Source organism: Molothrus aeneus, chromosome Z (assembly GCF_037042795.1).
Source record: "Molothrus aeneus isolate 106 chromosome Z, BPBGC_Maene_1.0, whole genome shotgun sequence".
NCBI lineage: Eukaryota > Metazoa > Chordata > Aves > Passeriformes > Icteridae > Molothrus > Molothrus aeneus.
Genome location: NC_089680.1, coordinates 62,777,707 through 62,803,659, shown reverse-complemented (window position 1 = coordinate 62,803,659; position 25,953 = coordinate 62,777,707). Strand labels below are relative to the sequence as shown.

The 25,953-nt window shown below is 46.0% G+C and overlaps 2 protein-coding genes across 2 annotated transcripts in view; one reads left to right on the top strand and one right to left on the bottom strand.

The window, feature by feature from the left end:
• SMC5 (structural maintenance of chromosomes 5) overlaps nt 1–4,234 on the top strand; it is a 49,872-nt gene extending 45,638 nt beyond the window's left edge. Inside the window, exon 24 of the mRNA XM_066569026.1 lies at nt 2,551–4,234. Within this exon, the coding sequence (XP_066425123.1) occupies nt 2,551–2,691 (141 nt within the window). The 3' untranslated portion in view covers nt 2,692–4,234. The remainder of the gene's footprint in view (nt 1–2,550) is intronic.
• A 6,473-nt stretch (nt 4,235–10,707) lies between these two features.
• On the bottom strand, nt 10,708–25,106 carry KLF9 (KLF transcription factor 9). Its single transcript, XM_066569659.1, has 2 exons — nt 24,606–25,106; nt 10,708–14,323 (listed from the first exon to the last, which is right to left on the bottom strand). Exons 1-2 carry the CDS (start codon nt 25,072–25,074, stop codon nt 14,091–14,093), a joined length of 702 nt encoding a protein of 233 aa, XP_066425756.1. The 5' UTR covers nt 25,075–25,106; the 3' UTR covers nt 10,708–14,090.
• Between the last annotated feature and the right edge of the window lie 847 nt (nt 25,107–25,953).

Here is a 25,953-nt window from a genome sequence, read left to right as displayed (position 1 = left end):
TTCAGACAACTTAGACCAAGGCTCATCTCAGAAGCCTGCTCTGGACTTGTTGCCCCCCCTGGAAGTATCATGTGTTAGCCAGCAGCAGACAGGGTTACGATGGAAAAGGCTGTAAAAGGTAATGCCTCTAGCTAACACAAAACTCAGACTGTAGCAGAAACCAACTTCCAGACAAGTCAGATGAGGATACTGGGGAAGGAGGAGGCTAGTGCTGCTGACATCAGAACTAGAGAGGTCCCACATGATTACTTGAATAATTTTCCTGTATTAATCTGAGATTTAGAGGCTCAGAAAAGATGAGATCTGTGCTCTGAGAGTGACCAGTTTAATTGTACTCCTCAGTCAAAATTTAAATAAAGGCAGTTGACTTACTAGTCATGCAGTGATGTAGTGCCAAGTCTTGAAAGGGTAAATAAGGTGGCTGTCCACCTGCACCATTAACAGAGACTGATGTTATGTTGAGCTTGATCCAAGACAAATTGAAACAGTAAATATTACTTGTACACCAGGGAGACAAGCAGTCAGTAAGTGTGCTGGTTTTCATTAAGATATCACTCTTGTATCTCTTCATACACTGTATTTTAGAAAATCTGGCTGATACGTCCTGTTTTTACAGTAAGTAGCAATTGAAGGGTCTGAGTAAGGCCCCCTCATAGCATTTACCTTACTGGAAGGAGATGGAAGGTAATGCTTGCTGTTCCTTCTGATCTTGCAGTATGCTTACCTCCATGAAGTTTGGTCATTTCCTGACCACATTACTTCTTTATTGTTCTGTGTTACCTATTCCCTTTTGTCTTCTTGCGATTCTTCTTATTGAATCAGGTTTTCCATGCACTCTCCTACTTAGAGAAAGAACAGCATGATCTGGATGTTGAAAGATAGATAGCTCAACTAACTCTAATGCTTCCCAAATTTAAGGAGTTGTAGAAAATTGCTGTCTGGGGTCCAGAGTTTGTTGTAAAAGTGGAGTCTGTTGTCAAATTACTAAGTATAGAGACAGAGAAAAATTGAGTCTGCAGAGCTAACCAGAAAGATCAAAATTAAAATGAGAGAACATAATTTAAAAAATCTCCAAACTTTAAAAAAACATAAAAAGTCAACATCATGGTAAGAGGAAACTTGAGGACTATGTTGCAGCGTTATTCAGCAACAAGAGACAGGGTTATGAGGAGGTGGCTGAAGTGCCTCCTTCCCTCTTTCCTCCACAAGCAGGTGACATGCCAAGTTACAATGGCCTGTCACAAGAAAAATTAGTGAGAGAGCACATTGTGTAAAGGTTGACTTGATTGAGAGTGTTTGTGTGGGCTGCATCAGAGGATAATTAAAAAGGCTGCACAGGGTGGGCTGAGAAGGCCAGACTCTACTGTTCATGGCTTACCGGCAGTTCCTGAGCCCCTGCTACATATCGCCACTTACCAGAAAGTGTGACAGTTTGTCTAACCAAGCCAAGTTCCATGTGTGTACCCAGTGGATACAGGAAAAACAGCAACCCCTTTTTTTCAGTGTGTTGACACCTCCTGTGGTTGTATTTTTAAGCAAGCTGCAGAGAGAAGTGGTATAAATTAATATGCAGTAAAGTTGATTAGGAATACTGTATTTTGAGTAGTTGTGATTCGCTGTCATAGTGAGTAGATGAACTGAATACGTTCTTAAAAGTGGATTTGAAAATTAGTATTTTTAATACAAACTGGTGAAACATTATGTTTATTAAACATACAAATAACTCCCATGTTGGGAGTTAATCCTTTTTTTGCTGTAAAGTGAAATTCTAAATAATCTCAGGTTAGGTAAATTTTATCAAAACCAGTATTCATTTCAGTACAGACAAACAAAAAATTTTGTATTTAAGTGAGAAAAATCAACAACAGCATCTGATGTAATGCCTAAATGACTGGGGAGAGGGAAGTGACTAGCTGAGCATCAGTTGCAGGTAAATTGTAAAATGTCATCCTGAGCACTGCTTATAATCTGTGGTTTGCATGACATCTTTGTCTGCTAGGCTTGTGTTTGGCACAGTTTGGATTATCATAAGTATCCAGCTTTGGCTGTTACACTTCAGAAAAGTAGTACAGGCACTGGACTTACTCCAGAAGGTAGCCGTGCAACTTGTAAGTAATTTTGATCATTCTGAGTTTCCACTAATGGAAATTGCTCAGCTCAGAGAAGCACAAGGCTAAAGAGAGACATAGATTTACTTGGGTACAATTACTGTTGCCTGTCCTGCCCTGGGGAAAAACATTATTCTGTGCCCACAGAGGAGTGGAGGTATTCTCTGGATACAGCAAAAAAGCAATGAGGTCGCTGGCAGCAAGAAGGTACAGATTAGATATGAAAATTTTCCTCTAATAAGAATACTGATGCATGGAAATTGGCTGAAGAATGAGTCCCTTTGAGGCGGTTTCTAGGAATAAATACACTTCATTTCTCAGGTTGTAATCCTAGTATAGTGATATTTTTGAGATCTAAGGTTTTTCATAGATCTTATTCACCTTTTTTAGATAATGGGGAGCACCTAGCTATTTTGACGTTTGTTTCTGTGTTTTTCACCAGCTCCTGCAGAATCTCACTTACAATGACAAGATGACTCTGCTGTTTGTCTACAATGGGCCTTTTATGCTGGAGACATACAAATGGAACATAAAGCGCTTCAAGAGACGGCAACGTCACCTTTCAAGCATGACTGAATCTTAATTCTACAGAAGTATTTTATATATCTTTATTGAAACATCTGGTTTTCAAGAATTCAGAAATTGTCAAAGAGGAAAACCCTCAAAAAAACTGATGATTGTGAACTTTGGTTCTTAAAACTTACACAAATGTTTGACAGATTTGAAATGCATGGTTTTCTTTTTCAAGTCTTTCATAGTGGTCACTTTCTCCAGATAACCTACTCTTCTCAATTGTACATTTAAAGAAAAAAATTCTTTTTTTTTTTTAAATATTCTGTCAGTTAATGCAGCATCAGAAGTGCAGGTAATTTTTCTAGGTTATCCTGGACTTATTCTGTGACCATTGTTTTTCTAGAGGTTGGGGATATTTTTCCAAAAATTGGAATTTGCTTTTGGTAAATAATTTTACTTTACCACAGATGTGGGTGTTATCCCATTTTCCTATTGAAATGCAATTTCTTAAAATTTATTCAGGTGATCTGTAGAAAAAGAATGATTTGTAATGGTTTGTTTTGTAAAAATAAATCTGAAATTAATATAAATAATATTATTATATGAATATATTATTGTTGAGTAAATACTTTGTCTCAAAATTAACAAATAAATATAGTAGCATTTCATTTTGTAGTGTTCTAATGATAAGGTTTTTCTAGCAAGTCTCTTAGGAAGGAGACTAACAGAATTCCAGGTCTTCTGAAACAGTGAGGCGTGTGAGATTGCAGAATAAAAACTAAACAATATATAACTTCTTGTGTGTTTATTTTTCTAAGTAAAACTTCATACATTTTGGGTGATAAAGAAAATAGTGCTGCAGATTTGACATGTAAGTTTAAACCCCAGGAGGATTTTACAAGGGGTCAGCTGCATTGGAGTGACTGTACAGTCAATTGCTTTTCAACAGAAAACCATAAAAATGTTTAATAGAGTGTTGGCCATAAATGTTAAGTATTTGGAAATGCAGATTGCAACAGAATGTTGAAGACCTAAAATAAAGTCCTGATTATTAAGTTAACTATTGAATAAGTAAAATCCAGCAATTTGATACCTGCTTTCAGTGGGTGTTTTTCTTAACAGCATCCTGGCAATGAACTTTGCTAGTGAAACTGGTATTTCAGGCTTTGATATTCATGCATTCAAAATAAAATAGCCCACTACAAAATATGAGTTGGAATCTGGAAGGTTTTAGGTATTAAAAGGGAAGTATTGTAATTGTTCCTTGGAAGAGATAGATGAGCCCTCAGTGCAGCAGAGAACCACACATTTCTTGTTACTGCAGGCCAGTGTTAGTCAATGGAATTGTCTGACTGTGAAATTAGTTCCTGGAGCAGTTTCTCTGATAATTTGTGTCCCAACACATGTACTGAACAGAAGATACAAAAGTGTGGAAACTCAGGCTGTGATCTGGAGTTAATTTGGATACCAGAGTATCTTTGACATAATTGAGGCTACAGGCCTGTCTGTCTGTCCACTGTATTGAAAGCTCTTGGTTTTAAAAGTATTCTTCAAAATTGTCTGTTACCAGGGAGTTTGTTGCTGTTACTCTTCGTTTTCGGATCTCATTGCTGTTTGCAATATAGTTCTTATCTCTCAGCCTGTGATCTTTGCCTTTTGTGCCTCCAGTTCTCTCCAGCACACTGCATGGGGAGGAGAAAATGGAGCAAGAGAGTGGTGTCTGGTTTGGAGAGTCTTGAGGGGGCACAAATTGGGAAGTGCCATTCCTAGACCAGGACAGATTGGCACAGTGTCTGATGGGAGGTGTCTGACAGAAGAGCTGCAGCATGGGAAGCAGGGGAGGGGGAACCTTGGCACTCTAGCTTCTCTGTAAATAACTGAACCAGAATTATTCTTTTCACTTGTGACTCACTAAAACACAGTGTCCAAAATTACTTTTCCTAGAACTTTTTGTTCTGGAAGCACTTTTCCCCCCCATACCTTGCTAATCAAGAATAAAACCACAATTAAGTACACTATAATTTGTGAGAGAAACGATATGTGGAAGTGAGTTAAATCCTCCTCTGCTCCAAGAAAAGTTCTTCACCTGTTCCTGCCTAAACATCTGAAAAGCACGACACTTTCTGTGCCATTGCACCCAGACTAGGCTTGCCAAAAGCCATGCCTCTAGGAGGAGGCTCATTGATACAATGTCCTTTGCATATTCCAATAGCTTGGGTGAAGGGCAGTTTTTGTAGCAGGGGCTGATCTAGTAGTTGCTATAACCTTGTTTTACTTTGATGCTAACTTCAGCCACTGACAAGGCTGAACTAGTAGGGAGAGGGGAGGAAGTGCAGAAGGATGATATTTTTAGCCACTGAAAGCTTTTCAGGCACGACTGTAGCAGTGTGGAAAGTCAGCAGGGAAAGCATGGAAAAATAAGGACCAGTAGCAACAGTAGAGGCAGAAGTAAGAGAGGTGAAAAGTAGCACTAGAGCAGCCTATCAGCCTCTCCTGTGGCTCAGCTCTTGCCAAGTGTTGTAATCCTCTGACACCAATTCCCATCTTCATGCTTTCCACCAAATTCCTCCACCTTTTCTCCACTAATCTGCTCCCTGGTTACTCTTGGAAGTAATTCCCCTGTTGTCCAGTCTTCTGTTGATCTGTTACCCCCACTAGGCCCGTGGGGGTTTTTTGACAGTTGTACTGGTTTTGGCTGGGATAATTTTCTTCATAGAAGTTTGTATGGGGTTATGTTTTGAGTTTATGATCAGAATGCTGTTGGTTACTGTGGTGGTTTGACAGGAAATACGTTTTCTGGGATGTTGTGGTTAGGCCAATGGATGCTCAGATTTTAATATTGGCACCTAATGTGGCCATTGGGACATTGGGACATTGGATCTGCCTCTGAGAACACGGGGTTAAGAGCAGGGCTCTCCCCGGGGAGGCTCTCTTGGGTTCCGGTCAGGGAAAGGTTCAGAGCTGCCCTGCCCATGCGGCCGGGTGAGGTAGGCCGGGCCTGGACAGAAGGGAGGGGAAGGCCCCTGCAGGATGGAAGGGTGGAGGAGCACTGAGAGGCATCGGGCAGCCACCCCCCCTCCAGCAGAGACAGAGAGCGAGCCTGTGCCTGTGCTTGGCCGGCTGAGAAGGAGAAGGGGGGGTGAGAGAAGGTGCCCCGCAGGGCAGCCCTGGGAGTTCTGGACAGACAGAGCCTCAGATTTTTAACCCTTTTCTTGGACAATGGAAACCTTACAAATGCTAATCCTCCTGGAGCTGAATGAGAAGAGAGATATAGATGAGATAAGAGGAAATGGGCCATGAGAGAAATAGAGAAGAACTCAGGTGGAAGAGATGATGGAGTAGCTTATGCTGGACTCTTTGTGTGTAGCCATGGACAGAGCCATGTTTCCTTGTGATACAGGGACTGCATTCTAGGGGGAGGCAATGCCTCAGGACCAAGAGGGTTCGGTGTGGGTACCCCTCGGCCCCAGGGGGTGAAAAATATGGGGGGGGGCAGATGTCCCAAAGTTGAGACTGTGCCTTTTTGGAGTGGGACGAAGCATCCTTAAAAGTCGACCCTAGAAGCAGCTCTGGTCCATGTTCAGTGGTGAGAGCACTGGACATGAAAGGAAGAGGTCACCATTGGCACAAGAAGGACTCCTTCCCCTCTTGATGAACTGAGGATTGAGTATTCTGAAGTGTGGTGAGAGTCGATGATTTGGGGGATGTATTGTATTGGGAATTTGGTGGGGAGGAGGAGGAGGAGATGTATTTGTGAAGTTTTCATTTTCCTTGTGTGTTCCTTTTTTTTTTTTTCCTTTCCTTTCCCTTGTAGTTTAGTTAATAAATTCTTTTTTTCCTAAGTGGGAGCCTGCTTTGCTTATTCCTGGTCACATCTCACAGCAGAAACCAGGGAGAGAGTATACTCTTGGGGGCACTGGCATTGTGCCAGTGTCAAACCATGACAGTTACATAGGGGTGCTTTTGGTACTCCTGGGGAGTGCTTTGCACTGCATTTTTGCCTTTTCTGTTTCTCACACTGTCCTGCTAGCACAAGAAGTTAATAAGAAGCTGGGAGGAGATACAGGTGGGACAACTGAACAAAGGGCTATGTCATGCTGTGTGACATTGTGCTCAGCAGTAAAAGCTAGGGGAAGAGGGAGGGGTGTTTGGAGCTGTGTCTTCTGAAGTAACAGCTCTGTGTGGTGGAGCCCTGCTTTTCTGGGCGAATAGCTGAACACCTGTCTATTGATGGGAGGTAGTGGATGACTTCCTTGTTTTGCCTTGCTTGTGCACACAGCTTTTGCTTTCCAAATTAAACTGTTTTTGTCTCAACCCAGAAGTTTTCTCACTTTTACCATTCTGATTCTCTGACCCATCCCACAGGGGGAGGGTGGGCATGTGGCCCTGAGCTGCTGCCCAGGATTAACCCATAACAACAGTGTGTGTTGGTCTCAAAACATGGTGTTGCACCTGTCATTTTTGCACCCAGAGCTAAATGAGATCTTGGCAAATATCTTCTCTTGTTGTGTATTCATAGAAGAGCAAGTCGCTTGCAGACTGACCTCTTTGGAAAGCATGGTGATGAGAATGTGGCAAGTTAGCTAGAAAGGAATGACAGACTTCTTTGGGTATAAGAAGCCATGCATAGAGGTGGACAAAGTTGATTTTGCAGGAAGCAAGACGAAGGAAAGGGATAATAACTCAGAAGATGGTGGCAGAATATTCCAAGGAGCCATAGAAAAGAACAGAGAGCTGAAGAGTGCACAGGTAACATGTGAACATGAACATGGACGGTTCAAAAGAATCTGGATCATGTAATTTAAAGGGGAAAGATGTCCAATTCCCCCTTCCCAATTTGTAACCAAAGCTTCAGACTGTGAACATTATGCAGCGTGACCTTAACTGCAATCCATTAACAGTGGTTTACCTCAGCTTGGGTCAGGTAATAGGTTTTCATGGACAATAAAGGTTTTTTTGGATGGTTGGGTTTTGCGGGTTTTTTGTTGTTTGGTTTGGTGGTTTGGGTTTTTTTGCAGGGTTTTTACTTGTTTTGTTGGTTATGTTGTTTGTTTTCCTGAGGAATTACAAACATGGTGCAAATCCAAAGCAGATGATCAGTACAAGGAGTGCAAAGGAACATCTCAGATACTACCAAGAGTACCAGCCTCGCTTTGTCCTCCTGCAGGGAAGCTTAAAGGACTGTTCAGGTGAAAAGCCACTAATACTACAGTTTTCTGTGGGCCCCAGCAGCTGAAGAATCAGATTCTGCTTTATGTTTGCTTCTGAGCTGAACTGTACCATCCATGAAGGACTTTCTGGTCAGAATTTTTGTAGAATTTAAAATACACTTTGCTGTATAAAATATACTGGCTTTGTCCTATTATATTTAAAGTGGTAGAGTTCAGTGTGCATGGCAATTCCCTAAGCATCAGTATGTCAGAAATCAGTATGTTCATGAAAAATCCTTGCAGTAGCTTATATTGGGGAGAATCGTTTATTTCAGTTTGAATAAATGTACAGGAAGGCTGTCCCCCTTGAAGTGTTTGTTTAAAAATGATACGCCTAAGAAATATGGCTTATTAGATGTAAGAGTTGAGTGTAGTTTAGCTTCTAGATAAGGCCTGGCTTATTTTATGCAATGCAGGAAAGCAGACCAGCATTGCACAGGCTAGTAATACAACTGTGGTTTTCCCTGTATTTTTTGACAGAGCAGTTATATATGGGTTTACATAGGCCCTCAAAATATGCTTTCTGCTTGGAAACACTGTTCAAAGCCACCAAAGCAGTCATTAACAGCAGAAGAGCCCACATGGCTGTATGTGGTGCTTCTGGGAAGCTCTAATATACCTTACATCTGTGCCTTCTGAAACTTCTGCTGCTGTCGTTCTGGTCCCTGCCCATTAGCCACAAGAGAAAGAAAAAGCCTTTGGGAAAGTCCAAAACTTTTCTGTGCACCTTTGGTTTATTTCTCCATGCGTTCTGAATTCCAAGAGGGCATTATTGGATCTTGTAATGATGAACTGCCCTTATGTACTCAGTGATTCTCATTTGTGCTATGGTTTATTCATTCCATTTCCTTTGTACCTTGTGTTTCACTGTGTGGACACACAGGTGTTATGTGGCCTAAGAGGCAATAGGCATTATGAAACAGACAGTGATGGGGTCTGATATGAAAAGTGATAGGATGTTTATTAATTATGAATTGAAGGTCACAAGCCACTAAAAATACAGCAATAGTTGTAGCAATTTCAAAAATACAAGCTGAAAGCAATACGGACTCTCTTTACCCAAAAGCCATGGATGAGCCAGAAAAATACTGTGTGTAATCATACAGAAATAAATGTCTGCTAAGGATTAGAACTGATGTCAGTCAAGATATTTTCTTTTTGAAATGGGAAGATTTCCACAATACCTGTGGAAGTGTTTGAGGTGTTTTAGAGGTCAGAGAGTTTCTTAGCTGAGGACAGCATGGCAGTGAAAGCATGGTAGCTGAAAAATTCTTCCCATTGGGAAAGCTTCCTCTCCTTTAAGGGAGTTCCATAAACAGTACTTGAGTAACTGGAGTGTTCTGACAATTGGGTGTTTGCATTAAGTTACTGCTGAAGAAATTTTTCCGATGTGGCTGAGCAATGTGAGGAGCTCAACCTGAAAGTTTTGCTTCCAAAGCAAGAGTCATTGAGAAAGTAGTGGTTGTTACAGAGCTCTGGTGCATAAATAAAACCTCACAGACCCTTCAGCCCTGGAAGGGTGAGTGCTGAACATTGTTATAGACTTCTATGGAGATCAAAATTGTCCAGGTCACCCAGCTGACAGATTCAGAAAGCCAGCCTTCCTTGTATGCAGCTTCCTGAACTGCTCTGCAGGCATTTAACTAGACTGTTAAGACATTTTGTGGCATGTTTCCTTTCTTTTGTCCTTGGCAGAGAGGAAAAATTAAAGTACAGGATACCCTTACAACCTTGTAGAATCTGTGCTCTCAGAATCAGCAGGTCTAGTTCAGGGTCACACTACCCCATGCCAACTGCCAACACCTCTGTGGTGCACCCAAGACTTTGCATGATGTACCCATTCCTAGTCAGAATTTATACCACTCCTGGCAAGACCCCTCTGTAAATGTACTACATCTCAGTGGTTGGAAACATCCTTCTAAGGCCTCCTCTACACTAGGCAGATTTTGGTAGCTGTTCAAATTACAGCACTAAAACTAAATATTAAAAGATTTAAGATAAAGAATGGTAAATTTGTGGAAAGTCTTTTATGATGGGATTGCAAGGGAATGAGGCCAGTGCCACAGCCCTGTGTCCCTTATTCATAAAATCAATGACAAGCTGAAAAAAGAAAACATTATGCTGAGTTTATCTGTCCTTTAGCCATCCAACACAAGAAGAGAAAACTTCAACTCAGCATTAAGTAAAATCTGGAAGCTACTAACAAGTTTTGTTCCAGCTGTAGATGGCAATCTTCCACCCATTTGTCCCTGCCTGCATTGCTGGAAGGTGACATGTTCCCTCAGGTCCAGGGCTCATCCTGCAGTCATATCCGAGCCCTGTGCCCACATACCTGGTTACGTTCCTGTAAGTGGGTGCTTTCAGTGGCTGTGATGCCCATGACTGTGCATGTCAGGGAGCTTTTTGGCACAGGGCACCTTGCCTTTCTCTTTCAGAGGCCAAGCAGATGCTTTTTATCTCCATACACCAGTGAATCCTCCAAAGCCATGGAAAGCTCAAGGCAGCAGTGTGGATGCCACATCATTTGCTCACAGAGCAGCTGCACGGTGTGAGGGAGGGCACCACTCTGAGCTCAAAAGCCAAGGAGCAGTGGGAGACAGACTTCCTGTGAGCTGGAGCATGCAGGTGATGGGACACTTCTTCCTGAGTGCAAGTTTTGTCTCTAGAAGGCATGCTTGGGAAAACACACTGGAAAAGTAGAGAAAGACAATCCAAGCTAAATGATGACTAGCAACACCAAGACCTTTGAAGCTGGTTCACACACTGCTCAAACTATGGATTTCATAATGTGCAATTTTTTTTTTTTTTTTTTTTTTTTGTGGTCATTCAGGCTGGTTTACATGACCACTGCTTGATTCCAGTCATTCAAGACCAAGTTTGGGTTTTTTATTCATTTTTTCTTTATTTGGACAATATATATATACATATGTACAAAAACACCTATACCTACTTTTTTTTCTTTTCCTTTTTTTTACAATTTCATGTGATTTACAAAACAGGACAGCAAAATAACTTATAAAGAATACGAATACTGTACAAAAATAAAACTGATTAAACTATTGGGAGTTGGAATTTTACAGTGTTACAGATCACTGGTTTGTAGAACAGCATTTTTAAGTATGTGTCCAGTCTGGTGTATGCTGGCCTAAGTCCATCTGCAAGCTGAAAACAGATCTGTAATGTCGGTCATTAAGAAAGTTCAAGAAGTATGTTATATAGCTATACCTTTAAATCCATGACTTCTCTATACTAATGGACTTTCTTAATCAAGGAGAGGAGCTGTCCTAACTTCAGCGCTATTAAGTACTTCCAAAATAGTACAACAAGTACATACAGTATTAGAGAACCTGATTTTCCTTTTCTTTTCCAACACTTGCAACACTATTCAAAACTTAACTTCAAGATGCAAGAATCTAACCTGCAGTTTGTTTTAGGTGTTAAAGCCATTGTTTGCTTTTACTGAAAGAAAAAAACAAAACAAAACAAAACAAATGAACAAAACAGTACAATGATATCCCCAAACCTGGTAATTCCCAATGCATTCTCTTAGAGATTATTGAATCACATTAATCCTGTCTGTCCAATGCTGAAATACAGCATACACTACCATTTAGGAAGGGTTTTTTTCAGAAACAGGATCTTGTCACTGGCAGTGGTGACACATGCCTTGCATATCCCATTGTCCCATGGACTAAAGTACCTCCCGCCTATTTCAGACTTTGCAGGAACATTTCTTTAAGTGTGCATTCTACCCCAAATACACAACATGGATACTGTAAAGCTGGCCATTTACTTCCATATATCAGTTAATCCTGGTAGCTAAGTGACCAAGATGTTTACATACTGATTTAGGAGCTGCTTATCAGCTGTGGCTTCTAGTTGTGGTTGATTGGATGTGAGGATCTCTTGTATTTCACAGGATCAGGCTTTAATTTGCCAAGTGCTGTATTTGTCCCACAAAATGGCAACAATCCAGACTGCAGGACAGAGACTTGAAATCTAGCTTGATCTTCAGAGAGAAGAACAAAGATGAACAAAGATGCACCTCTGAATCTCATTGGCCTGCTCATGGCCCTGACCCTACTCCACAAGGCAGCATTAACAGTACTGGTAAGCAGAATACTTTCTGTATTTCTTGATCAATAAAAATACCAACACTACCAGATTTTATTACAAAGAACCTATGTCCCTATGACTCAATCTGAATACGAGAAATTAAAAGTTTGGTTTCTAAAATAAATGTTTCAAAAAGCTGAAACGGAGGTAGAAAGTGTGCTTGGTTTCCTGATGTCTTCACTGAAGAAAACACATCCCTTTTTATTCCATAGACTATTCAATATCCCCAATGCTTTAAAAGAAGTTCTCTTCACATAGACGAAATCTATCATGAACTACACAGGTAAAAACACAGTATGCAAACTGATTTCTAATGCTGAAAGCCATATACAACTGTAGAGGAGAAAACACTCTACTCTCCGAGTTAATTTTTTATGTTTGTTTCTAGGAAGCAAGCTTTTTATCAGATAAAACAATAAGATACTGTAATTGCAGGTGTGCTAACAAGATCTTTTATGTACAGAATTTTACAAGATGACCTAAATTCATCTGCAGTGGAGACACTTTGGGTTTCAGTGTAAATACTCACAAAATTAATTTGGCCCTAAGTCTCTAGTAGGGCTGCACCTCCCTTTCCTCTTCTGGAGGAAGGGGTAAAAACCAAACAGAAGAACATTGCTGGAAAAAATAATGTGTAAACAGAATTCTCCCCCATTATGCAGCTGGGGAGGGGAAAAAATATATCACTGATAAACTCTTAAATTTCATGCTTTTAACATACAAAAATTTGAAATATTCACTAATTCATCTAAAAGTTTTCATTCAGTGGTCTTTCTGCTCCTTTTAAAGATCAAAAAATAGCTTTAAAATAAAAGTTAACATTGCTTTTATCACCATTTGATGTGCCATGCATGACACAGGTACAAAGTACTAAGAGAAGCTTATGTCACAGAGGAGTATTGCAAGACACCTTCTATATTTCAAATTAGTTTGTGGTATTCCCCCATACTCCAAAGAAAGATCAATCAAGAGACACAGGAGCCCTTCCAAAGAGCTCCTTACAGTAATTTTAGGTGTTTCCATTATCAGAGTGCTCTTAAGAAAAGGTCTACTCTCTCCATAAGCACACACAATTCCCATAGGACTCCAAGGGAGTTAGGCCATGGTATGAAGAGAATAAATCTTTAAGGCAAGTGTAGGAAGAGAAAAAGCCTTTAAAAAGCAGCAGTTTGTAAAGATGGTAGCTGCTTTGTGCACCCATTCAAACAAACCACAGTAGAATAAAGCACTGTTAGTGGCATTTCTGTAGTACAGTACTATATTACTGACAAGTAAAGTATGGGATCATATGAGAGACATATGCTTCAGCTCCCACATGCCCGCCACATTATCTAGGCTGAGCTGTTTTTTTCTAGGTAAGTGAATAACAGAGCTAAATACACACACAGTCAGAAAATTACTGAGCTCTTTATGGGGATTTTTTTGCTTTAAGTATTTTCTTGAATCATACAAGTTTTTACTGGAAAAGTCCAGCTGATATTCAAAAGTATAGTTAATACAAAGAAAAGTTAAAAATACCTATTTACTTTAATGGGCTTATTGAGTATAAATTCACCTTATCTCAGTATATCAATCAGATACTATTGGTAACATATGTAATGTTTCTCTTAATAGTCTCTTTAAGTGCAGGAATGCAGAAGATACACAGAAGTAAACCCACTTCTACAATGTGCTATGGAGTTTTTATCTGACTTATTTACGTGACTCGGAAAGTGTTTTTACTCGACAGACTCTAAATACAAGCAGCATTACACTGTTCAACAAAACATGTTCATGACACAGCAATCACAAAGACTTTGGGGTCATGCTACTGTGGTGGCACAGGCCAGACCGCCCAGTCCTATGTATGTACACCAGTATCAACGCATACCTTGGAAGAGGTGGTCACCTCCTCCCTGGCTGCCCCTTCCCTCCTCTCACCCCACAGTCCACTTGTTCCAGACTGTTCTCGTGGCAGAGCCAGGAGGTGGAAGATGGGGAGGGGGATACTGAGTACTTTTTTTTTTTTAAATGCCGGCTACATGTGCTTTTGGACAGCGAGAGTGACCGGCAGCGCAGTGGATGCTCGTGTTCTGGCCCCACCGCCTGCACCCTCGCCACTGACTGCCTCTCCTCCACTCCTTCCCCAGGGCCAGCCCTGCCTTCACAAGGAGCTGCTGGAGCTGGACTTTTTGGATCGCTTGATCATGCTGGGGTGGAATTCGGTGTGGCGGCGGGCGTGCTTGGTCAGGTGGTCGCTGCGCATGAAGCGCTTCTCGCAGAGCGGGCAGCGGAACTGCTTCTCCCCCGTGTGCGTGCGGTAGTGCCGTGTCAGCTCGTCCGAGCGGGAGAACTTCTTAAGGCAGTCGGGCCACGTGCAGGGGAATGGCCGCTCACCTGTGGGGAAGAAAGGATGGCGAGAGATTATGGGGGGCAGGGGTACTGCAGATCGGCACATGCCAGCTCCGCCGAGGAGCCAGAGAACATGCTGCTGAGGGAAAAAAGCTGCTTTTGTTTCCTGCCATGGTGCCAACGTCTATGGAGTTGTTGATAACTCACTTCATCAGGTTTCACTCTCACCTCCAGTAGAAGCGAAAAATCCCTCCAAACACATGAAACTCACATTCTAGTACAGAACCTTAGATGACCTGAAGACTGTCAAACAAGAGATGAGCTCTGCCTTTGCCTGTATGTTTTTCATATTGGTCTCACTACAGTAGCTTGGGAAAGGTGTGCTAGAATTATTCCTTTGACACTACCATTCTACTGAATTATTTGTAGCAGTTAGAAAATGATGCAAAAAAAAATCGTTTAGCTAGGACGAGTCTTTCCAGCCCAGGAAGAACTGAGTGGCGAGGCACTGGGGAGAACAGTGAAGCCTCGGGGCTGTAAACATGTAGGGCAAAACTGCTGCACCTGCAGAGGGAAGTCTCATGCTCCCCTTTCAGCTCTTCCTCTGGAAATCCAAGGTGTTCCAGCAAGTATCAATCTCTTAGACAGCTGGTTTGAAGACAAGAAAAACACCTCATTATTTCTACTCTATTGGAATAAATGTTTGCTATAATGATTAAAAACAACCCCAACATGTTAACCTAAATGACACCACAACTTTGCTTTTACAAAACAAGGGTGCAAGGATTGAAGAGCAGTCCACGTCATCTTCCTGGCACTCCACATCCCTACAGTTCACCTCTGTGGGTTGCACAGGCTTTGCCTTCAGGCACAAACACAGTGCCTCCAAAGCATCAAGGCTGACCCTAGTACACAGCACAGATGGAAACTGAAGGTGTTTAACTTCACACAAAAGATTTCCACCATGCACTGCTGCAGGTTTGACCCCTTTCATTTACCTTCTTCAGAGCCTCCTGAAGGGAATATAAATGGCAGCTCTATAACAGCTATTTATAGATAACCATGAAATACAAAAAACTATCCCAGGGGTCTTCCAGCTTGGAAGAGTTGGAAAGAAGCTGAGGAACTCCAGTATTTCTTAGTACTATGAGGTTTGGCACAACAGGTGAGCTCACTTTACATTCAAAAATCAACAGAAAAGGAATGATTTACAAAGTGGGTCCTGGAGTTTTTCCCAGCAGTTTTTCCCTAAGCAGCCCTAAGAAACAACAGCAGGGACAAAAAGCTACAGACTTGAATGAACAGCCCTGAATCCAGGAGGACAACAGTCCATACAAAGTATGGTAGAGTTGCAGGGAGGGACTCACTGATGGCATCCAAAAGGCCAAGGGAGGATAAGGACAGGCCAGGTTAGCTGAGGTGTAGTTACACCAGGGGCCCTGAAAGCCCTAGTAAGCTTCACTAAATAATGCTTCACTGTTTGGGCTCCCAATTATTTGTGCTCCTCAACAGATACCTGCCCTATTCCAGACCAACCAGCGTGCCATGGAGCTGAGCTGGATGAGTGGGACGGCCTTAGTCACAGCACAGCCCTGCGGCTGCTGCCCCTGTGCTTGCCTCCTTGGCCTCATGGCCATGCTGGTTCTCGGTCAGGGGAGAAGGATGGAGCAGAGGAGGTCACACCAGCTGCCTGCCCAAGCCTGGTGGAGGCAGAGCTGCCAGCCATCGTGAGCCAGGGCTACTTTGTTTGTTATAAATGCATTTCTCAGCTCCCTGGTGTACACGTTTTGACATGGATGGAAGACCTGAACAACCACCGCCTGTATAAAACAAATTAATTAAAACAGCATGGAGGGTCACGGGTGCTTGAACACCACAGCCAGAGCTCCACTGTGCACCGGGAGCTGTACGGAGGCCTCACAACACCACCCCTGCCCAGCCCTTAGCATCTGAGGCAAGTGTTTCACTTGTGCTGCTCTTTTGCAATCTATCTCATGGCTTCTGTCACAGCTCCTGGGAGCAGGTGGCAGTGGGAGGTGCAGAACAGCTTTCTTGCCCCCCGGGAGCATGGGAGGAGTGCTACACATCTTGCACGTGTGGAGCTATCTAGTGTATGCCTCTGTGTCAGGCACTTACACCCCAGAGCAGTGGGAGCAACTGAGGCATCCTGCCTCATCTCTGGAAACCACATTTCCAACCATCTCCCTTAGAACAGCTCTTCAGTCTGCAGAAATGCCCAGCTGTAAACAGGGAGATTAGGTGCCTAGGCTGCATCAGTCTTTGGGGAGCAGCACCTATATTAGGCATGGTAGTATCCAACATGAGTGTCTAAAAGTAGTGTTTAAAATCTGGCCTCAAGCAGCCCTTAAGAAACTGAACTCCGCCCCCACGCCCTCCTGAAATTTCACCTGGGAAGATAAAATGAAGCCCTGCTTCTGGAATTCCCTCTGACACATGACAGGAGCAGCATGACCTCCACCATCACTATCCCACACATCCATCGCACATGCCAGGGGAAACCACTCTAAGGTTATGCAGTGTAACCACAAAGCTTTAGGGAAAGGCAGGGCTTGCTCAGGATCACATGAGGATCACATCACCTGCAGTGCTTTGGTACTGTACTCTGCAGGGTATCGACCCTGGGCCCAGCTGGGGGAAGATACAAAGGCTGTAGGAGCCTGTCATGGTGCAGACACCTTGCTACCAACAGAAAAGCTGCTGTGCATGAGGATGGGACACAGCAGAGATCATGGCCAGAGATGGGTGGCCACGCTCCCTTGGAGGCACCTGGATGCCAGCAGCATGGCCCCCCATCCACTGCAGAGCTCCCAAGTAGAGTAGTAAAGAATGACTCCATCATCCCAGCAATACAAACCTGCAGAAGCTGTCACAGCCACTTTGGAAGTGCCTATATGAAAGTAGGCACAATCCCTGACACCCAGATGTATTAAACTCCAAGCCTCTCAGAGCAGAGACAAGGGGGAGGGAGGCTTTTCCAGGCCCTCAGGGGTCATCTCCAAGCCCAAGAATTCATGTCTCCCCGTGGTCACAAAGCTGTAAGGGATGAGAGCAGCCCAAAGAGATGGCACCTCAGTGACAGCCTCAATAGGTGCAAGGCAGGCGTGGAGTGTGTCTCTGGGAAGCACTTAAAGCAAGGCAGAGATGGCTGATGGCATGTGATAGCCATCCACTCTACAAAGACGGTGGCTGTATCTGCTGTATTTGACATGCTTTCTTTCTGCAGCAACAGAGATGTCTGTGGAAGAGCCCTCTGAGAAAAAAAGTCTTGCAACTCATCTGCTTGCTGAGCAGGCAGGGGCTGAGAGAGCTGCAGTGCAAGCTGGTGCTGCCTCCATCTGGAGACATGGAGTCAGCTCAGACAAGGCATGCATCTTCCTTATGATTCTTCTCCCTTAGTTTTGGGGGTAGTAATGCTAAAGCTTGAAACATCAACATGCAGTACTGTTACACACTGCTTCCCTTAGTGGCTGTATGCTACTGACTTTTTACATTATGCATCTGATGGGATTTTCGATCAAGAAATGGTCAATGGTACATCATGATAATCTATGTGTGATTGGATCCTTACACAACAGACCCAAGAGGTGAATAATTTTCTTTAAAAAATAAGATTAATATGTATACACATATATATCCAGAGCAGCTTACAGAAGTAAAAAGTGAATAAGAAACTGATTTATAGGTAATAGGAACAGGTGCATCTGCAGACTCCCATTCTTTGTGCTGTGTGGCACCAGGAATAGAATGAGACAGTTTATTCTCAGTATAAGTTAACAGTGGTGTTTCACAGGTCTTCTCTACAGTCTAAAGAACTACTGCAATCCTGGCTTGCTTTAAATCCCATATGGATGTAAAGGCCTTTGCAGATCCTTTTAATCTTAGCCCTCTTGCTACACCTGCCATTTTCAACTTGTTCCTTCTCCCCATCCTCTACAACAAATGTTTAGTTTGTTCTTTCTGGGCAAGTTTAAACTCTATATCCAAGCTACTTTGTATGACCTGAGGCAGGTCGATTTTATTTTATTCTGAATAGATTAAAAAAATCTTTTTTCCCCTACCCTGGGACATTCCAGATTTTCCCACACTGCAGTCTTACACAGAAAAAAGAATTCTGAAAAACGAATACAGAGTGGGCATTAGCAGGCTCATTAACATAAGTACAGGTAGTGGTGGTATCCTGATTAGTCATCTGCCTCCTCACCACAAAACTCTGCTTTATGCGTGGATGACTGAGGTTAGGAGCTGCAGTTCATGGTGGCTTTAACATACAGAATATCTGCTGTCTCAGGTATACTTTGTCCCCAGTTATTTGCCCCACACACCCTGAACGAGCAATTTCCTGTGGGACACTGGACTTTGACTGACTGGGTGTCCACATGCCAGATATTCTGGTGAAGATAGATCACCTGGGCAGACAGACTGAATGCCTTTCAAGCAGGCTTTTTCCTCTTCTGAGATATTCCAAAATCAGGTCATTAAAACGCATGGCAACCATGTACAGATACTGGTGCAGAGAGAGATCAGCAGTGTGGATGTTTGGAACCATATGCCTAAACCAACATTGTCTGAAGCACCTAACCATGGTCATCCAAGCAGACAACTGACCAAAATGATGGGATAGGCAGCAGATGGATGGGTTCCAGCAAGGGGTTTAGTCTGCCAGGACTTAGGATTAAACACAACAGGTTGGTTAAAGTATTAAAATGCTGCCTTCAGCAAGTATTTAAGGCGTTCTGACATTCTTAAACTACCAGTCAGCAGCTGCTTGGACATGCAGCTGTTTTGAGTCTCTTTCCAAAGTCCAGATGCAAAACCACCTGCTACAAACTGCTGCTGCCGAGTCTAAATTCTAGGAAAACTGTCTTGCTGTTATCCCACTGCGATGCAGTATCAGACAAAAGTGATGCCCTTTCAGCTTCTCTGTCAGAGCACAAACCTCCCTTAACCGTGTTACAGAAGGCTTTCTCTGGGGGACTGTGCCTCCATACACACAAACATACACAGAGAGAGAGAGAGAGATCAGTCAGGTAAGCTACTTGGGAAAGATCTTTCCAAATCTCACCAGAGAGTAAAATCCGTGCTTTTGTAGCTAAGGCGAGAGCCCTCAGCAGTACATTCATGGATATGTGAGACAAGTTCCTAGCTCTTCTCCTTTCCCAGCTCATCTTCATGTGAACTTCCTCCATTTTGCAGTAATACTTTAACAACAACAACAATGGAGAGACACCAACTCCTAGCCTGGTGTTTACGTACCTAGTGCACTTACCTGGGAACAAAGGACATTGGGTTTAAGATCCTGTCCTATATGAATAATCAAATTTCCTTGCTAAGATGAAACAGCTTTGACAGGGAAAGGAGGAATCCAATTTCACATGCATTCAGAAAGATAATGTAACTTATGATATTTCACTCTGAATTTATTAGCCAGTGTTTCAACAGACTTTTCCATCAAGTTTAAGGTATTTATGGAGTGCTCTCAGGCTGTGCACATTAATCATAACCCGAATACAGATGGTGAACTGCACTACCACAAGTGTACAGTGTCTGAGGTATTCTCTGCCATCACTCCCTCAGACCCTGTTTCTTTAATCTTAAATTGGCCCTCCTCTGCTCTTCCAGCTGCAGGCTTGGAAGCTGTTCAAGGCCAGAAGCACAGGAGCAGCAGCCTGGTGCACAACAACACAGCAGCCAACAAAGAGGAACAAAGGAGTTCCTGCAGCAATCTGAACAGCTGGCGCTGCAAGAAACACAAGCTAACAAGAGCAGTGACACCCACCACATGGTCTCCAGTGCCATAGCACAAACACTGAGCAGAACTCGGTAAAACTGCAATTTCAACACATCTATCTCGAAGGAGGAGTTGTCCTCTTATGGATAATGCCTGCTCACTGCTTCTGTCCTACATGTGAACTTTGTCATGCTGACTCAGTTGATAAACTTTTCTGGAGCACTTTCCCACAACTGACACATACACTTGCTTAAAATCTTAAATTTTTATCAGAAAAAAAGACAACTGGGAATTGGACAATTTTGAACCTAATCTTGAGGATTTCTGCCTACCTTATTCAGCTGGCAAGGCTCCCAGTCAGGATCATCATGTTTCTCCAAGACCTGGAAACATGCCCATTAGAACTCCAGCAATTTGTGCATTTTCATTAACCATGGTATTTCACATGGCAATCTGAATTTAACAAAAAATCTGTTGTCAGCTCCACTTTTTGCTCTTGGGTCCTATTCTAAAGGATCTGGGTAAGTGTCATGGCATGAGCTGGACAGGAGGGTCTTAAAACGCTGTATTTCAGATTATGCTCAAACAAAATTACTGAGAAAGATCTCAATGAGCAGAGGACTGTTAACATACCAGCATCTGTACAGTCTGATGAGTGAGATAATCTAGAACACAAATAACAAAGCAGTACAGTTAAACCAAACCAATACAGGGGCTGGTCCAACACTACAACATCTGGGTAGCAGCAATAGGCAGCTGCAGTGCCTGTTCCTACTCTCTACTGGAAATGCTCCTCCACTTCCCTGTGCAGACTATCAGCCTATGGGTTCTCACCTCTGTCCAACCCCTGCTTCTGAGCCCTGGTGAGAGCCAAATGCTGAGAGCACTTAAGAGCGCATCGGCTGCCTGGTGTAACAAAACTCTCTGCATTGTTTGGATCCAGTTTACATGATGATACAGTTGGCTGAAAAGCTGAGCTGAAGAGGGAGAACTTTTCCCACAACTGGATTTTGAGCATCTAAACTCTTAATTAAGGGCATCTGATGTGTATGTGAAATTCCCATCAATCCCCAGCCTCCCCAGGCAAGCACACACCTAAAAGTCCAGTAGGAGGAAGCATCTCACAAGCTACTTTTATGGCACCTTTCTGGTCAGGAAGGAGGAACAGAGAAGATCTAGTGTCAGTGGTAATAGGCCATTTAACTGGATTATATTCACACCATCATAGCAAACATGAATTTTGTATAGCTTGTTTCTCCTGCCAGTTTCTCTTCCTGCCCTTTTCCCTGCACTCCCTGGCCAGGCCTCTTGACTGGGATTGCTTTTTTGCTGTATGCCTTCATTTTCCCTGGAAACCTTCTGGCCTGCACATCCCTCTCTATTAAGCTGTTCCCCCTACTCCATCTTTAAGGCTAATAATAACACTACACACCTACACCTGTCACCTGAGCACTTGTAATCCTACACCTGTCATAACCAAACCTCTAAACCCACCTATTTAGAGAATTTCTGTTTCTTCTTCATTTTGAAGGTAACTCTGCTTATCTGCTGTTGCTTGTCTTTTTCTCGCTCAGATGGCTTGGGTCCCACCTAGGCCTGGCAGCACAAGCAAGGGGACTGCTTGCACAAGCAGGATGTGCAGTGCCATCTGCTGATCTTTTTCTGTAAAGATCAACTCAAAAGACAACTTCTGATGGATGGCTAATTTGGGCCTCCTGGAAATTGAACTAGCATTATCAAAGGCCCAAACTTCAAGCAAACAGTTATGTAGACATTTTTAGTATCTGAAATATGTAACCTTTGAAACAACAAATTTAAAGAATGGTTAATAAGATAGAGACCACTGACCTCTTCAGCATCAGGTTTTTGCCTTCTACCCTTCTACCTTGATTTGGTATTTTGTTTCTTGCTTTGCATTAGGCTACCAAAGATGAACTGGTGAGTTTTCAGATGCCCAACCTCTACACAGAAAGAGAAGGATCTAGAGCTTCCCAACTTGCTTGGCTAGGACTAATGATTAAAGAGAACTGTGAGTACGCACAAGTTCATGGGTGTGAACAGAAATCCTTAAGCCATTTTCCAAGATAGAAATTCTGGGATTAAATATTAACAATTAATAGCAGGAAGCTTCAACTGGTGGCTGTGCACCTATTTCCACTAAAGGCTACACTGCAGCAAGTATCCTAGTGAAAAATGGCAGATAGATGAGAGAGACATTATTTGAAAAAAAGGAAATAAAATGGTACTAAGGAGGGCCCATTAATGCTCTGTAATATATAGTTATGAATAACTCCAGAGGTCCCATTGAATCCCACTGTTGCTAAGGAATTGTTGTCATCTATAAAAATAATTAACATTATCAGTATCGTTTAGCATTTCAGTTAGCTACAATTAACTTCACATTAGGAAGCTCTGAAAGTTCATTATTCCTGGATGTCTGCAGTGATTTTAATCACACGGAACTACCATGACAGTACATCAGTGTTTCTGAGTCAAATGCCTCATACTTGGAGCTAAGGCCACCCACTTGGGAGCAGCGCATGCTAAACCTCATACCACTTGAGCAGTACTTATTATAACACTACTGCTTACAGCAGGCTGTGTGGGTTGTACAGTACATTAATTTACATGTCATCACACAGAATGCTATCTCAGCCAACATCTATTCTGGTTCTCTTATCAGGGTGGATATTTGAGCGTGGGGTAGTAAATGGAAATGATACTAACGTTTTCTTTGTCACTTATGAGACAACATTTTGGAGAGCACCAGTTACATTCAGCCTCCAAAAGAGCATCTGAGCTGCAGTCTCTGAGCTGGTAACACAACAACTCTTGGCACTGGTCATGAGGTCAGCACAGGGTCACCACTGACCATCCTCTTTCCCAGCTCAGAGAGAAAGTCTAACCGCAGAGCTCATTGCTGAGCCATATCCAGTAATCCTACCCCCTTCTCTCCAGCCTCTAGAGCTAAGCACCCAGCAGACCTGCCAGCAGACCTGGCAGCAGAGCACCGGTCGGCAAGGAGCCCCAAGCCTCTTCCTCTGCAATGCATGCACACCTAGGCACACCGGTGAACCAGAGCAACGGAGGCTGAGCTGGAGCTCAAATGTGGCCATATCCTACCCAATCCATATTAAATTCTACAGCAATGCCTGACGGTACATTCCTTGGCTGATCAACTCACTTTGTATCACACCGCTAACCATCACCACCAATAGACAAAATCCAAAAGGTACCGTCATTGACAGAATGTCTTGGCAGTGTTTGTCTCATTTTATTCACGCCTTTCTTTTCCTGAACACAACCCTTTAATTCAGAACATTTTTAAAGCAGCCTTTTGTAGTCCACTATGATCCCAAGAGCAATTCAGACCTATGAAGGTTTTTATTCAATCACTTACACTGAAGGTCTAAAAATAAACAAATAAACAAACAAAAACCACCAAAACGAAAACGAACAAACGAACAGAGAAGTCTGCAGCTGCTGTCCCCTTGGGGCTAGGCTGCCGCAGATATGTTTTATCTCCAGGTTTCCATGTTGCCACACCCTCCGAGGCGCCCGGGCGAGGGCCGGGAATGGGAGCACACAGCTTGATGAATGATGCCCTTGTGGAACGCGTCAAAGCTGGATCTCGGTAACCGATAGTGCGAGGCGCTGCCGCCGGCAAGAGCGGGCTCGGTCCTCCCTGTCCGGCGCCTCAATGGCCCCGGTCGGCGGGGCAGCGCGGGGCAGCGCCGGGGCGGCTCGGGAGCAGCCGGCGGTGGTCTGCTCCAGCGCCCGACACCGGCTCCAGCTGTCGCGCTCCCCGAGCGCGCCCACGCCGCCCGCCGGAGGGGGTGTGTCCGCAAGCCCCAGCGGTGCCGCTCGCCCAGGCTCAGGGAGACGCCGCCGCCGCCCCCTCCCGAGTGGAGCCGGCAGCCCCACCAGCCCCTGCTCCGGCGCTATGGCCCCGCGGCATCCAGTCCCCGCGGCATCCAGTCCCCGCAGCCGGGCAGAGCTCGCCGCGACTCTGCGGCCCAGCCCGCGGCTTCCGACGGCGGGAGCAGCGAGAGGGGCGCGGGCGGGACTGCGCTGCCCTCGCCTCCCTTGCGGAATGGGCGCCCAGTTCTGACCCTACAGTGGCAGGAAACCCGAATCCCGCCGCCCCTGTGCTTCCCTCGCCGACGCCCCGAGCGAACTCGGCAGCCCCCGCCGCCATCCTTCCCTCCCAGCCGCGCCGGACACTCCGAGTTCGCTCCGCTCGCCGGCATCTGCCGCCGGCCCGCGATGCCCGGCAGGGCCCGGGCCGGTTCCCGGCCGGCGCAGGTGGGCGGCGGGCGGCGGGCAGGGCGCGGCGGGAGGCGCTGCCGCAGCCCCGCCCGGGGCGGCCGCCGGCTCCCGCCGGACAAGGGGCGCCGATGAGAGCCGGGGGAAAGAAGGGGGGGGCGTGAAGCAGGGGGACACACGAGCCAGCCCCGAGCGAAGCCAGAGCGGCGCGGCAGGGCAGCGGGGGCGCGCGGGGATGCCGGGCGCGCCGCTGGCCGGGTTCATCCGAGGACAAGCGCTCGCTCCCGCCCCCTTCCCTCCGCCACCGCTGACCTGTGTGCACCCGGTAGTGCGCCTTGAGGTGGGAAGACTTGCCGTAGACCTTGCCGCAGCCGCTGTAGGGGCACTTGTGCCGCTTCTCGGCCGCCAGCTTCCCCTTAGGGGCGGCCCCGGCGGCGCGCAGGCGGGGGGGCGGCCCCGGCGGGGGGCTGCGGGGCGGGCTGGAACCCTGCTCGGTGGCCTCGTCGCTGTCGGAGCCCGCGTCCTCGTCGGGGCTCTCCACGCTGTCACTGCAGACGGAGGGGGCGGGCAGCGGCCGGTACTTGTTCAGCTCCAGCAGGCTTTTGGCGATGGCCAGCAGGGCGCAGTAGTCCTTCCAAGCGTCGCGGGGGTCGCGCAGCTCCCGGGCCGCCTCCCCCTCGCCCGGCACCTTCAGCCGCGCCGCCTCGGGCACGGCGGAGCGGTTGGAGATGGAGACCAGGCACTGCGCAGCTACGAAGTCCACGTACGCGACGGCCGACATGGTGCGGCCGCGCCCCGACGACAAGGGGGGCTCCGTCCGCCCTCACTGCTCGTCCGCCGGGCCGACCGCGCCGCCGCCAGCCATGGCCCGCCCGCGGCGCGGGAAAGAACGGGGCGGAGGAGGAAGGGGGCGTGGGGGGCGAATAAATAGCGGGGCGCCGGGCAGGTCCTTCACCGCCGCCCCCCGGGGGCGGCGCGCAGTCGGCGAGGGGGGAGCGCCGCCCGCGCGGCCGGCCCGAGTCCGGCGCAGGGGCTGGGGGAGAAGATACCGCCCGCCCCGCGCCCCGCGTGCTCCTGCCCGGGGGCGGCCGCGCCGGGGCCCATCACGTCAAGCGGAGCCCCTCCCGCCCCGGCCGGTCCGCGGGCAGGGCCGGCCGGCTGTGTTTACTTTCTCCCCCCGCCACTCACGGCGCCCCTTTTCTAGGGGGGGCGTGTCCGCCGGGCGGCCTCCCAGCCAATCGCCGCGCTCCCTCCCCAGGCCGCGTGCTACTCCGGGCGCCCCGCCGCGACCGCTTAAAGCAGCGATGCCGGGGCGCCGCCGGGGGCGCAACGGCGGGGGCGCCGCGGCTCCGCTCCCCGCCGCGGGGGTCGCGCCGCCGGCCCGGCCACGGCCCGGAGGAGCCGGCGGCGGCCTCGGGCGGGGGCCCGCGGTGGGGGCGGCGCGGGGCGGTGGCGCCGAGCGGGTTAAGTAGCTCCCTGGAAGTCCTACGGTCCCAGCAACGGGCCGGCCAATGGGAAGTGAGCCGGCTGATGTCACTGGCAGCACTCCGCCAATCAGCGCCCGGTCCCGAAAGGTGCGCAACGCTCGGAGGCGCGGGGAGCGGCGGGCGCGGGGAAGGGCGGGAGAGGCGCGGGGATGCCCCGCCCGGGCGGGCTGTCA

Coding starts and splice junctions, on each gene's coding strand:
- KLF9 (XM_066569659.1), bottom strand. CDS start 25,074: ATGTCGGCCGTCGCGTACGTGGACTTCGTAGCTGCGCAGTGCCTGGTC. Junction 14,324..24,605: donor GCACTACCGGGTGCACACAG/GTCAGCGGTGGC, acceptor TCTTCCCCACAG/GTGAGCGGCCATTCCCCTGC.